Source organism: Seriola dumerili, unplaced genomic scaffold, assembly GCF_002260705.1.
Source record: "Seriola dumerili isolate Sdu_G_001 unplaced genomic scaffold, Sdu_1.0 BDQW01000073.1, whole genome shotgun sequence".
Taxonomy (NCBI): Eukaryota; Metazoa; Chordata; class Actinopteri; order Carangiformes; family Carangidae; genus Seriola; species Seriola dumerili.
In genome coordinates, this window is record NW_019174328.1 from 2,611,966 (window position 1) to 2,625,135 (window position 13,170).

Sequence of the window (13,170 nt, forward strand, 5' to 3'; positions counted from 1 at the left end):
AAAATACATCTAGCATATACTTGGGCCACATGCTCGTGCTTCTTCTGGCCTAGTATACACCCTGGTTCCACAGCTCAAGTGTGGCCCATATGAAGCATGATTGTCAAATGCTACTCCCATATCTGGACCAATTCTGGCACACACGTGTAAAATCTTCCGGCTGTCAGCCACCACTGAAAGATAACTACCTAGATGCAGAAATATATGGGCCAGACTCCGCCTGTGGAACCGGGGTATATGCTGGGCCAGAAGTTTCATTTTGCTCCCTGGATGAGAGTTAGTTGAGAAGCTATGAAGCTAGAGCTGGAGGGCAATTAGTTTAGCTTAGTTTAGTAACTGGATACAGGAGGAAAGAACTAGCTTAATATTTAGTTATTTGTCCGTAACGTGTTATTTAGTGAGCTTTAAAAAGAGCAACACTAACTTCAAGTGAATACTGAAAAACAGCCATGTCTGACCAAGCTAGCACTGTCTCTACCAAGGTAATCTGCTAGCTACTACCCGCTGACTGCTACTGGCTGCGCACACTATAAACTGGGTTTGACGATTGTTGTATTTTAGTTAATTTGAAAAAGTGGTCCAATGGATACATTTTAGAAGGACTTCATTAATTTGAAATTTCCTTCCACTTCCTTTCTTCCATTAATTACAATGGCATGGCATTGAGCTGTGCCCTTTTCAGTGTCATTATGTTGTAATTTCAGTCACCCCCTTCCTTCCAGTCTGAGACTGTCCTCCTGTGAAAAACAAGCAGACAGGTCATTTGTTCAGCAGCTTATCATGACACATAGTTACATTTTGTTGTTAGACGACATCTAGTGGTCGTAGTAATTATGGGAAAAGTGCGGTGACGTAGTGTAAAGAGCAACAAAGTCCGAGTCTGGAGGAGGTTGTGGTGGATGGATGGTTTAACAAAAGTCAGGAATATGACAAAGGACATCGGTGTTCCACTCCCATGTGAAACCAGTAGTGTATATTGTGTCTATTATCCATGGCTGTTCGTTGTTATTATGATAAACCATGACAACAAAGATCATCTGATTTTGAGAAAGTACTTATTTTAACCCAATTCATGACCTTTTTCTAAACCTAACTATGTAGTTTTTGTGCTTAAACCTAACCAATACATTACCGTTATTAAATTAACAACGGCAACGTTTGGTGAGCCACTCTCGGTATAGTCGTGTGTTTATTATGGTCACCATGACAACCGAGGTCCGGTATGCATGCTGCCAGTAGGGGGCGCTATATTAGGAAACACTCCTCTGGGTCGTAAATGAGGGTAGGAACAATTGACCGACATGCATGTATGGATTGAGGGACTTGTTGTCCAGTCTTTATGCTAAGCTAAAGTTAAGCGCCTTCTGGCGGTAGCTTCAGATTTAGCATACGGACATAATATTGATTTACTCTTTTAACTTCTCTTAAATAGAAGAAGTGTATTTCTGATATGTTGAAGTATTTCTTTAAACCCAACTCTGCTAATCTGTCTTTCAAAAGCTGCACTGATCCCTGACTCCATGGAAATGATTCACTCCCTTGTTCTGGCTTTTTCTGGTGCAGGACTTTGCTTTTTTCCATTTGAGATAAGGGCTGCGCTTTTAATTTCCAATAAAGGATCAACCTTTACAACCATGAATGCTTCTCCAGCAAGAATGTAAAAATGAAAAAAAGTCATCAAATTAACACCTGTTTTTTTTTCCTGCAGCTGTGTGGTCATGCATAAACGTGGTTCTAATGATTAAGTAAGCTGACCTAGCCTGAATAACACCTCTTCTCTGGAGCTCCACGTCACAACACTGTTCACAAGAGACAGAGGTGCTATTTACTCAGTGGACCGCTGCAGCATGAAGGGAAAGTATCAGTAAAAGCATAATGATATTGAATTATGCATGGATATGCGAGTGGTGGTGCTAGGACTTGTACAGAGCTTTGTCGAGTCTGGAGTGCTGATGTTTGTGACAGTGAAAAGCCAATTGAAGCCAATTCACAGTAGAGTGAGTGTAATGCTATCGTAATTGCATCTCAGGGGGACACAGTGGTGGATGCTTGTGGGTATGCGAGCAGCTTTGCTAAAGAGTGAAGGCTCATATCCTTGGAGATTACCTTCAGTAACACCACTCAGTAGAACCTATTATGTTCATTGCCTCTTATTAAAATAAGAGGCCAACAAACAAATGGGAGGAGAGGGAGAGATAGATGGATAGAAAGACGCCTGACCTTGCTGCAGAAACGCAAAAAGCATCTGTCCTTACATACTTTTGGAGATTATGCAAAAGCTATAGAAACTATTTAAATAAACATGAAACAGTGACGCCTCCACAGAACATACTAATCCTAGATTTGAAGAATCTCTCGTCAATAAAGCCTGTTCAATTTCTGACATTTACCGCACATATTGGAATTGTTTTTCCGAGGATATTTCAATGCCCTGACCTATTTATTAATTGGATTTCACTATTTATGTAGCTGGTCTGAACAATACTTCCATGGATCACTGGTGATGCAACTATGTTCCAGTATAACAGCATTACTACACTGCTGTTCTTTATAGAGGTCAATTTTATCATAAGAAAGCTAAGTGATGTGTGACAACATATTTCAGGAAAATGAACCATTGACCTCAGAGCTTACTATTCCCTTTTATAACATCCTTGGGGTAATTTTATTACAGTGCCAGACTAGGCCATATGCAAATGAAATATATGTACATACATTTAATATATATATATATATATATATATAGTATATATATATGAAATATATACATAAATGTAAAAATGATATGAAACTTATTTGAAATTGACACTATTTCATATATTGACTTACATGTGTAGCCCATACAAATGTGTATGTTCATGTATGCTTATGTTGTAGACATATGTTACATTAATATATATCCGTACCAAAGCCTGTCAATATATATTGTTATTATATACAGTGGGCTCCAAAAGTCTGAGACCACTTTCCCAGACTGGGATACATACATATAGAATTTTTATATGCATGTTAAATTTATAAATAAATTTTATAATATAGTGTATACACACACACACACACATATATATGTATATATATATATACCTATATGTATATGGCAACTATATCAAGACGAGTATAAAGCTTGATAACTTGAATGAAATAACTTCAAATTATGAATGAGCAGCACAGCACGGGTGAGTCAGTAGGTGAGCTGCAGCATATAATTAAAGCATTCCTAGAGTCTGTGTGTAATGCGCAACCCCATGCTCACTCCCATCTCTTGTGTTATTTGAGGGAGATCTGTTATTTAGAGTCAACCTGTAGGCACAGAGAAATGAGGTCAGACCCAAACAGCGTCGCTGCAGGAATACAACATTTCAACAGGGTGACATTTCTCTGTGGACAAAACGAGAACGACTTGTGAAAGGAGAATACCTCAAAATGTCACAGAATAGACATACATCAAAGTCTACAGAGTTGCTGTTTTGTCATCATTTGGTGGTGCATGTTAAACTCTAGACTATATCTGACAAGTTGGGAAGTCACTGCCAGGCCTTCCCACAAAGGCTCCCCATGCTAAAAATGCATGTAGCTTGGATACATGCATTTATTGCTTCTGGTATCTCCCGTTCTGTCAATCACACACTCTCATATCATTTCCCTAATAAAAAAAATAGTTTACCACTGTAATAAAAACAGTTACAGTTCACAAGTGTAGGCTATTCTTCCACATAGGCAGGAGCATAATTAGATTTATCTGTAAAGTTCCACTGAGTAGCTGGGGTGTGACAAACAAGCTGTATGTCACCTCTTTTCAGGTGGAAAAAGAGAGACAGATGTTTTTTCTCTTGTCAGCAGCCTGAACAATTTACCAGTGCTCCTGAAATTTGTAATGTTCGTGATGATGAATGAAATTTTGTGTCCATACTAAACCTGAATTCAAACATGAAACATTAAGTGAATGTGTCTGCATAAATAAAAAAAAATGCATTCAAACATTCAAAAACGGTGTGTAAACATATTTGTAAAACAAGTTAAATATGTATGCAGTCTTGGTGCAGGCTAGAGGTATAAATAAAAAATCATAACAACACATGACGGTCTTGATTATTGAATGGAAGGCTAAATCAATCGAACAAGTCTGAGTCAGAAAAAAACGGGAGATTATTTGGAGACTTTGGTTTCAAAATAAAAGCATGAAATATTGAAGTGCAGACAAAATGAACTACATGTGAAATACCGCATCACTTGCTAATGTATTGATTTTTCACAACAGAGGGCACGTTAGAAACGTTATTCCTAAAAGCTTCTTCTATGAACTCTTCGAACGTGGTTTAAATACCCCACAATAGTTAGTCTGAGTTCGTCGTCAAAGATGTAGGTCAAAAGCGGTTTTACTCTGAATGTGCAGCCGGAAGTGTGACGTTTATAATCTGTTTGAATTGACAGTGGTACATTGACCCAGTTTCAGCAAACACCAGTCTCTGGGTGGTTTAAATTAGCGGCGCGGGGAGCGCGTGGAGGTGCGGCGTGGAGCCCACAGTGTCTCGTGTCTGGGACACACTCTGACACACCGCGCGCTGCACAATGCTGGAAACCAAGTTTTTATCCGCGCAATGAATCCTGCCAACGAAACCAGAGTCGAGAGAAGTACTGAACATTATCTTTTCACAGTTGGCACCTACAAACTTCTCGCTTTCACCATCGGGACCATTGGAGTATTCGGCTTTTGTAATAACGTTGTTGTCATCATACTCTACTGTAAATTCAAGAGACTCCGGACACCCACAAATTTGTTACTGGTTAATATAAGTTTGAGTGATTTGCTGGTTTCTCTCATCGGAATAAACTTTACCTTTGCTTCGTGCGTCAAAGGCGGATGGATCTGGAGCCAGGCAACATGCATCTGGGACGGCTTCAGCAACAGCTTATTTGGTGAGAGACATAAAATGAGGAAACTATTTATTTGTACCCGTGTATATCTCACATTTATCAACATTGTTCATAAAGTTTTTTACCAGAATAGTCCAAGACAAATTAATTAAAGTGATTGCCCTCATTTACTTTAATTATTCGCGTCTTACATAGGCAATATATCTTACTATATCTTATGTATAGACATATCTTATCAATATATCTTATTCTGACATAATTAAGAATATGAATAAATGCATAAATACAATGCTAATGTAAAAAGCAGGGAGGAGCTCATTCACAATATACGGTATATAATGCAGGAAAGAAGGGTATTCCAGGAACTCGAAAAATTATTTGTATGAAAAGCATGTAAATTTTTAAAAAACTAAAAAAAAAAACAAACGTATACACTTGTACACTGAAATGAGTAACTACATTGTTTTCTCTTGTGTGCACTTCCTGTCAGAATGTGATGATGGTTAAAATTTAGACTGGGTCAAAAACAGTTTATTGACCCTCTAGTCTCGCGTTATGATGAGCTGCAGTGAAATCTAACGACCTTGAGAGGATGCTAATTCTGTTTTTTCTGTTCTTAATAGACATCATAGTATATTGTTTTTATTTACATGTAAAGTGAGCATATTCTGCAGGTCATTGCTTCATGCAGAGGAATGTTTTTTGTCACCTTCATTGTGCCTACAGCTGAAATTTCACTCAAACAGGATTGTCCATTTATTCCCAGCATGACTGTGTTCAGCAGTGAAGTGTGAATGAACACTTTTCTCTGGGTCCCACCCCTGTAGGAATTACAGTTCAGGAGGATAGATGTGTGATAATTAGCTCATTAGTGAAAACCTGAAAGCCTTGTGTTGCTTTGTCAGCAAACTAAAGGCTGCCCCCTCTATTTTTTCATCATCATCTTCCTGTCCTTTAATTGACATTGGCTTCTTTGCACATGATCTAAAGAACACGTTTACCTGCCTCTGTCATGGGGAATCACCGTTGGCAACGCTGCAACAGTGACTTTTTTGATGTGGTTTGCATTGAAAATATGTCACACAAATGAGAATTTCAAATCAAGAGCATGCAAAGTTGGTTTTTACATCCAGATTTATGGTTAATATTTTTATCCAATGTGTGCAAGAATAACCCAAGGTCATACAATTAGTCATTGCTTGATTTGGTATGAAAGTCACAATTCTGGAGAGCCTGCATGGCTCCCAGCTCCCACTGATAAAATGACTATATTATATGGCTCCCTGCTGACACAGGTTGTCATATGGAAATTCAAGTGTACAAATCTCACAGCTCTGTCTGCGTCCTCCACTCCTCTTTACATGCCATCATCTTTGCGCTTTGTATTACCCAGCGGAGGTTGGTGTCAGTGTCACCGACACACACATATGCACACACACACACACGGGCCACAGGGCTGCAGAAATAAGCCCCTATAGTGCTGTTAATGCACATCCTTCCTACTCAAACCCTAGCCCCACAGCTGTGATTTGAGCTCAGCGCGTAATGTGAAACAACTCCCTGTAAAGTGTGTTTGTAAGTTGTGTGTCCATTTATTGACTGAATATAGAGAATGATAAGTGACAGAGTTGAAAAGGGTACTGGAGTATGCAATTGGATAGATATGTAGGTTATGTGAGAGTGTGATGTGCATTGACAGAAAATCAATTTTAGAATCATGACTATGTCTTGCAGATGTGCTCCCTAGCTTACAAGCATTATAAAACTGAGAGCAAAGTGATGTGCAAGGTGAACATGAGAGCTTCAGGTATTTGAATATAAGACTTTTGCAGCATTAAAGCCAAACTATGTTACTTTGTGTAGAAAAAAGCCAGGCTGTACGATGCAGATGGTCTTAGGTCTTAGAGGTGTGTGTGTGTGGGAGTCAAGAGTCTTTCTGTGAGTTTTCAGTGATTCACCACAAAATGTTTGAGTTTTATGTTCAGTTCCAAGATGTTCTGGATCCTGTTTATACAGACTGTGATGAAACACGTTCAATCTAAAGAGACGCTGAGTAGCCACTGACCCAGATCCCACAGTAAGCGCTCTGCATTACTCAGCGTGGCTGTCTCTCTCCCTCCGCTGCCAGGCATTGTTTCCATCATGACTTTGGCAGCCCTGGCCTATGAACGCTACATCCGGGTGGTCCATGCCCAGGTCGTGGACTTCCCCTGGGCCTGGCGGGCCATTGCCCACATCTGGCTGTACTCCCTGGCCTGGACAGGGGCTCCTCTGCTGGGGTGGAACCGCTACACTCTGGAGATCCACCAGCTGGGCTGCTCTCTGGACTGGGCTTCAAAGGACCCAAATGATGCCTCCTTCATCCTCTTCTTCCTCCTGGCCTGTTTCTTTGTGCCTGTTGGTGTCATGATCTACTGCTACGGGAACATCCTCTATACAGTGCAGATGGTAAGGCATGCAGATCTAATTTTTCTGTTTATTTGTTAGTGTATTTAATAAATTATGAATGAGTTAGGCTACTAAACAGAACGAATTACATCGATTTGTGAATGAACTTGGGTTCTGATCAAGGATACTTGGAGGGAAACATTAAACATGACTGTATGTCTATGCATGTTTAGCAATTAATCTTTAGATTATTTTACAATAAGTCAATGGCTATAAAACATCAACAAAGAGTAAAAAATATCCATAGTTTCCTAGAGCCCCAGGTGACGTCATCAGATGCCTTGTTTTGTCCAACCAACAGTTCAAAACTCAGAGATCTTAATTTTCCTACAATGTAAAACAAGGAAAATCTGCAAATTCTCAAATTTGAAAACCTAAAGTCAAGGTTATTGGTCCCATACTTAAATTAATTAAAGGTCCATATTTTCCTCTTCTCCTGTGTTTTATTTGAAGTGTTGATCCATAAGAAGATATATTTGTGGTTTTAAGAGCCAAAAACCATCTCAGTGTAGTTTTACATCTCCTCTCTCAGGCTTCTCTCTGGAGCTCTAGTAACAACAGGTCAGTGAGCCAATCAGAGGAGAGGAGGCTCCGAGCCTCTCTTCTGATTGGCTGACTGTTTTCTGAGTGATGTAATAAAAATAAATCGGATTTCAGGTAAACACTCAGCGAAGCCAAATCCTGCAAGGCTGGATGGTGGGTGCAGGTGGGCTGGGCTTGGGAAATGGTTGAATGTGGTTAGTGTGTCATTGTGACATCACAAAGTTACAGAAGTCTTAACGGCACATTTTAAGGCTCAGTTTCTGAATACAAGTTGTATTAGAACCTAGACCTTCTTTACAATCAAAAAAGACATGGACATTTACCTTTATACAATATGGGACCTTTAATTTTTTTATTTATTTATCCACTAGTATATCTCAACATAACACTTTCAGATCTTATACATCAACTGATATTTCAGCAGCAAACAACAACTCATCAGCTGCTTTCAACACATTAAATTTGAGTGGCACGTCAAACCCTTTCAGATCTGGGGTCGTCAGCTTTGAATAACAACAACAAAATTCAGTCCCTACCCCCCACAACTTCTGCTGTTCACACACACCTCAGCTGACACTTTAACTACCACAGTTTTTCACTTTAACTACACAAACTGGCAATCATTTAATTCAGGACTTCCACTTCAGCACACTTCCTCATCAATCTATCACATACACTGACTGACATTTCAGCTCCTTTCAGCACTTTCACTTCAAATTCACTCAGGTTACACTTGAACTGACACTCTGACGTAAATCACTCATACTGTTTTAACTGCCACTTCAACTAAATTGGCCTTCAGTATTTCAGCTATTTCAAATGTTATAAGCTGTGAATATGTAGCAATGAACACACATACATTTTCTTCATTTTAGTGTTTTCTAATAACAGATTAAGAAGTAGTAAAACAGAAGTATTAAATGTATGCAAGATATGAAGATCTTTGGGATGTCATTACTTTTGATATAGACTTCAATTGGTTTTACAAAAAGGAACACATTGACCTTTACTGGCTAAGTGATGCCTTTCACTTCTCTTTCATTACAGATTTTATTATTATTATAGTATGTGTCTGTGGCTTGTTCTGTACAGTGGAAATGGTTGGAAAGCTCATTGTTTGTTGTGCCTGTGCTGAGCCTTAGGAGTGCAGTCTTTAAATGTCAATGATGTTATCAGTCCCAGGAGACAGCATGGTAATAAAGGACAGTCGAGCTGGCTGTGGGAGGAGAGTTAAGCATTCATGTTAATGATTCCTGCAAAAACACTGGAGAAGTGCCTTTGTCTCTGAGAGAAATTAGGGAATCTGTATCTGTCTCATCTTCATCTGTTTGTACTGTCAAGCAGATGGTCACCCAAGTGTTTGAACAGGAAAATATGAAAGTAAACATGTAAATGAGAGAAACACTGAAATTCTAATCAAATGACCCACATGTCTGTCTGCATCACAATTGGCTGCAACTACTATCTCTACTTCCTAGTAGGAAGTGTGAGCTGCTACTTCCTCACAGCCTCAAGCTTGAGCACCACAAAAACTCTCAGCCCCTCTGCAACTCCCTGAGCTCTTCATAGGCCTGGGAGGACTCATCACACGTCACAGCATTTTGGGAGATGCTATGAAAATCTTCAAAGAGAAGGTCTCTGAACCCTTCAGAGTATTGGCTTGATAGGAAAAGAAAAAGAAACGAAAAGTACTTGGCCTGCTTTGCAGAGCAAGAAGAGCTCATCATTGACATCTGAAAAACTAGAGAACAGTAGAACATGAACATGGAAGTAGATTATGCCTTCATAAGAAATGTGGAACATAAATAAAAACAGGCCTTGTGAATTCATGAATAAAAATAGGAGCTTGCAGTGATTCAATCAGCTGCTATAGACTGTCCTGAGGGAGTCTGGAAAATAACCATATGCGTTATCATCTCATCCCTTTCGCTTAAGGGTATAATGTAATATACAGTGTCAGTCACCCACACTATTTTTGAGTTATTGCAACGTTGCTTATAGCTTATAGCTTATAGCTGTTGCCAAACTCATGGAAATAATGCTGCACAGTGAACACTTACAAACAGTTGTTAGGCCTTAAATAGACATATTGTCAATGCTAAAGCTGCTTTTATTAATGATTTAAATGAATACTTTGTAACTTCAGAAAGAAAAACTTGCACTTTCTTCTTCTTACAAATAAAAACTTAAATTTATTAGCAAAAAGACACAATTTCTCTATTCAGTGCACTCAGGTTTCACTGCTACAGCCTTACTTGGTCTGGTATGACCACTAGCTAGATGGCTAATGTTAGCAAAGTGTGGATAAGTGTTGCACTTCTCTGACATTATGGCTCTTATCTACTTGTGCTACTGCTTGTACACATTATGTGTTAGCATGAGCATTTTGCCATCATTGCTACTTTTATCCTCAGTAGCTGCTTTTCAGCAAATGTTACAGTCTTAATTTAAAGGTGTCTCCATAGTAAATGGCACATGCAGAGAGAGAAGATGTTCAAATTACAAATATGTCACTTGTCTTATGTCCTATTTTGTGGTTCATGTTCAGCAGTAAAGTTTCTGCAAAATCCTCAATTTTTAGTCTGTGAACTCACCAGTTGTCGACTGAAGCTGGACTGAAAAACTGCTGCCCTCACACTTGCATAGAATGTGTTTACAAGTGATTGAAGGTCATTTAAATTTGCAGTTTCCAACCTTGAAGTCAGGATCCTTCAAAGGGGTCGCAAGATAAATCAGAACGGTCACAGATGATTAATATGTTAGGGAAGAAGACATAAACATTTCTACAAAATAAAATAATGTTAGTTTTATTTGGATTCTTTTAGAATCTTTGCCCTTGTGAAATGTTGGAGAGTTTTACCTTTTCAGGGCACAAAAAACGAATTACAAATTTACATGACTCGGCTATAATCTTCACGAATGCTGTTGAATTATTACAACACAAACAGTCGGACTAGCAGAGTCTTGGCGTCAGATTAAGGTATTTATTCCTACTTTTCTCCCACATGCATATACATTTTCAAATAGTCAAACCTGCTCAGGGACTGCCCGGTTAAACCACAGACTTTGATCCAGACCAGCAACAATGTGGTCACAGGCACAAGTCTGTCCAATTGTTAGGCTAATGTCCCCTCATGATAGCATGGTACTCTCTCCTGTTTCTTGTAGCTGCGCTCCATCCAGGACCTCCAGACGGTTCAGATCATCAAGATCTTGCGGTACGAGAAGAAGGTCGCCGTTATGTTTCTCCTGATGATCTCCTGCTTCCTGGTGTGTTGGACGCCCTACGCTGTTGTGTCCATGATGGAGGCCTTTGGCAGAAAGAGCATGGTCTCTCCCACGCTGGCCATCATCCCCTCGTTCTTTGCCAAGTCCAGCACAGCCTACAATCCCCTCATCTACGTGTTCATGAGCAGAAAGGTTTGTAGCCGTACGTTTTTGTTTTATTTCTTATGTTTTCAAGAAAGAACCTTCAATTCTAGATCAACTTTAGGAACTACCTATACTGTACCTCTGAAGCTTCCTCTCCAGCACTAATTTCTTTCTCTGTGTGGCTGATGAGGGTGAAGTCAGTGGTCCATGTTTCACCGGAGACTTCTGATTGGCTGCTTCCTGTGAATTCAGTCGATTGTTTTCCCCCCTCCAGTGACCACAGCTGAACTTAGAATTTAATATGGGCAAATGGAGCAAATCAATGGCATCTCAAATAGGGCCGATGGTTTGCTTTCCTGTAGTACTGTTTCAGTTTGTGATTTGAGTAGAAAAACCATAAGATTAGTGAGCATTTCAGGAAGCATTTTTACACAAAATACTGCAGACTTTGATTTTCTACAAGTGGTTGTTTAAAGGTAAAATTCAGCAAAATGTGGGAAAAGAACTATTTCAAAAAATGTGAATGAAATCAGCATCATAGCATTCTTCTATTTAAACGTACAGAATGCATTTATTATGTGTGTAGGAGTGAAATTGTCACTTACACCATCCGTGGAGGCTGACATCTTGTGTGTATCTTGTTTGACAGACAAATGAGTGAGGACAGGGTGCTATTTCATCCCCTTGTTAAATACCATCCTTTTATCTTTTCGCTCTGCTTCTCCTCCTCCTCATCTTCTCACAGTTCCGGCGCTGTTTGCTGCAGCTGCTCTGTTCGCGGCTCTCTTGGCTGCAGCGCAGCCTCAAAGAGCGCCCCCTGGCTCCAGTCCAGCGGCCCATCCGGCCCATCGTCGTGTCCGGCGCATGTGGCAGCAGGGACCGACCCAAAAAGAGGGTGACCTTCAGCTCCTCCTCCATCGTTTTCATCATCACCAGCGATGACTTCCGCCACCTTGATGTGACCTCCAAGGCTGGAAGTTCCTCGGAGGTCAATGTCATTCAAGTGAGGCCACTGTGATCCTCAAGGACTGGACTTCTCACCCCACCACTCAGTATGCCTTAGGACATAACATGCAATTCCAAACCAAATAATCCTGTCTGACCTCCTGAGACGTTCCTGCGTCTAAACACAGTTACAGATTTGTTACTAATCAACTGTAAATATCCCACTGTCAACCCAAGATCTCATCATAACCTGTTTCCTGATGAAATTGTGACATCCTCATCTGACATCAGCTGTGGTGACATTCGTACATAATGATGTAGTTAACAATTATGTTTCTCTTAGAAAAAGAATCACACTTGTTTGTCAAATATGCCATTTAGTATATGTGACAACTGTAGGACTGTGTCGAGCATTTAGAGGCCAGTGGTGTTAAGGACCTGAGTTTGGATTAGCATGTAATAGTAAATTGTTTTGGTTGGTACCCAACTGCAATTGTGTAAAATGGAAAATAAGCCTTAGCTCCTTAGCCATAAACCATAGTACACAAACTGACATTACTGTGTATGGATTCAATAAAGAGGATCATATTTTAAGCTACCAAGCTTGTATACCTTATCTTATTTCAGTCTAAGCACCCAGAGTGACGAGAGCAGTCACTGCGAAATGACATTTGGTGGAATTATATGTATGGAGACTACAGGAGTGTAATTAGGTAAGAGGAGATGAGACTGGGACCTCGGTGTGCCCCGGTAAAATGTTCCTTTCATAACCTTCTGGGCTGTCAGCTATGAATAGACTTGATGAATGGATTTCCATAGCTGGTAATTCAGTGAGGATGTGTGACTGAGTGAGTCAATGGTCTTTGTTTTTATACTATTTGGTTAAAAGAATAGTATCACAGTATGGGAAATATGCTTATTCACTTTCTTGCCTTTCTTATATATATATATATATATATATATATAGTTTCCCAATTTCCAGCCTTA

The 13,170-nt window shown here is 39.7% G+C and overlaps 1 protein-coding gene across 1 annotated transcript; it reads left to right on the forward strand.

Annotated features, from left to right (window-relative positions):
- Nucleotides 1-4,479: 4,479 nt before the first annotated feature.
- Nucleotides 4,480-12,758, forward strand: opn3 (opsin 3). Its single transcript, XM_022743774.1, has 4 exons — nucleotides 4,480-4,917; nucleotides 7,004-7,323; nucleotides 11,035-11,286; nucleotides 11,984-12,758. The coding sequence occupies exons 1-4, from the start codon at nucleotides 4,599-4,601 to the stop codon at nucleotides 12,254-12,256; spliced, it is 1,164 nt and encodes a 387-aa protein (XP_022599495.1). The 5' UTR covers nucleotides 4,480-4,598; the 3' UTR covers nucleotides 12,257-12,758.
- Nucleotides 12,759-13,170: the final 412 nt, after the last annotated feature.

Excerpts from the sequence above, each read along its gene's own strand:
- opn3 (XM_022743774.1), top strand. The coding sequence starts at position 4,599 with ATGAATCCTGCCAACGAAACCAGAGTCGAGAGAAGTACTGAACATTAT. Across the intron at positions 4,918-7,003 it reads CTTCAGCAACAGCTTATTTG|GCATTGTTTCCATCATGACT; the intron begins GTGAGAGACATA and ends CTCCGCTGCCAG. Across the intron at positions 7,324-11,034 it reads TCCTCTATACAGTGCAGATG|CTGCGCTCCATCCAGGACCT; the intron begins GTAAGGCATGCA and ends TGTTTCTTGTAG.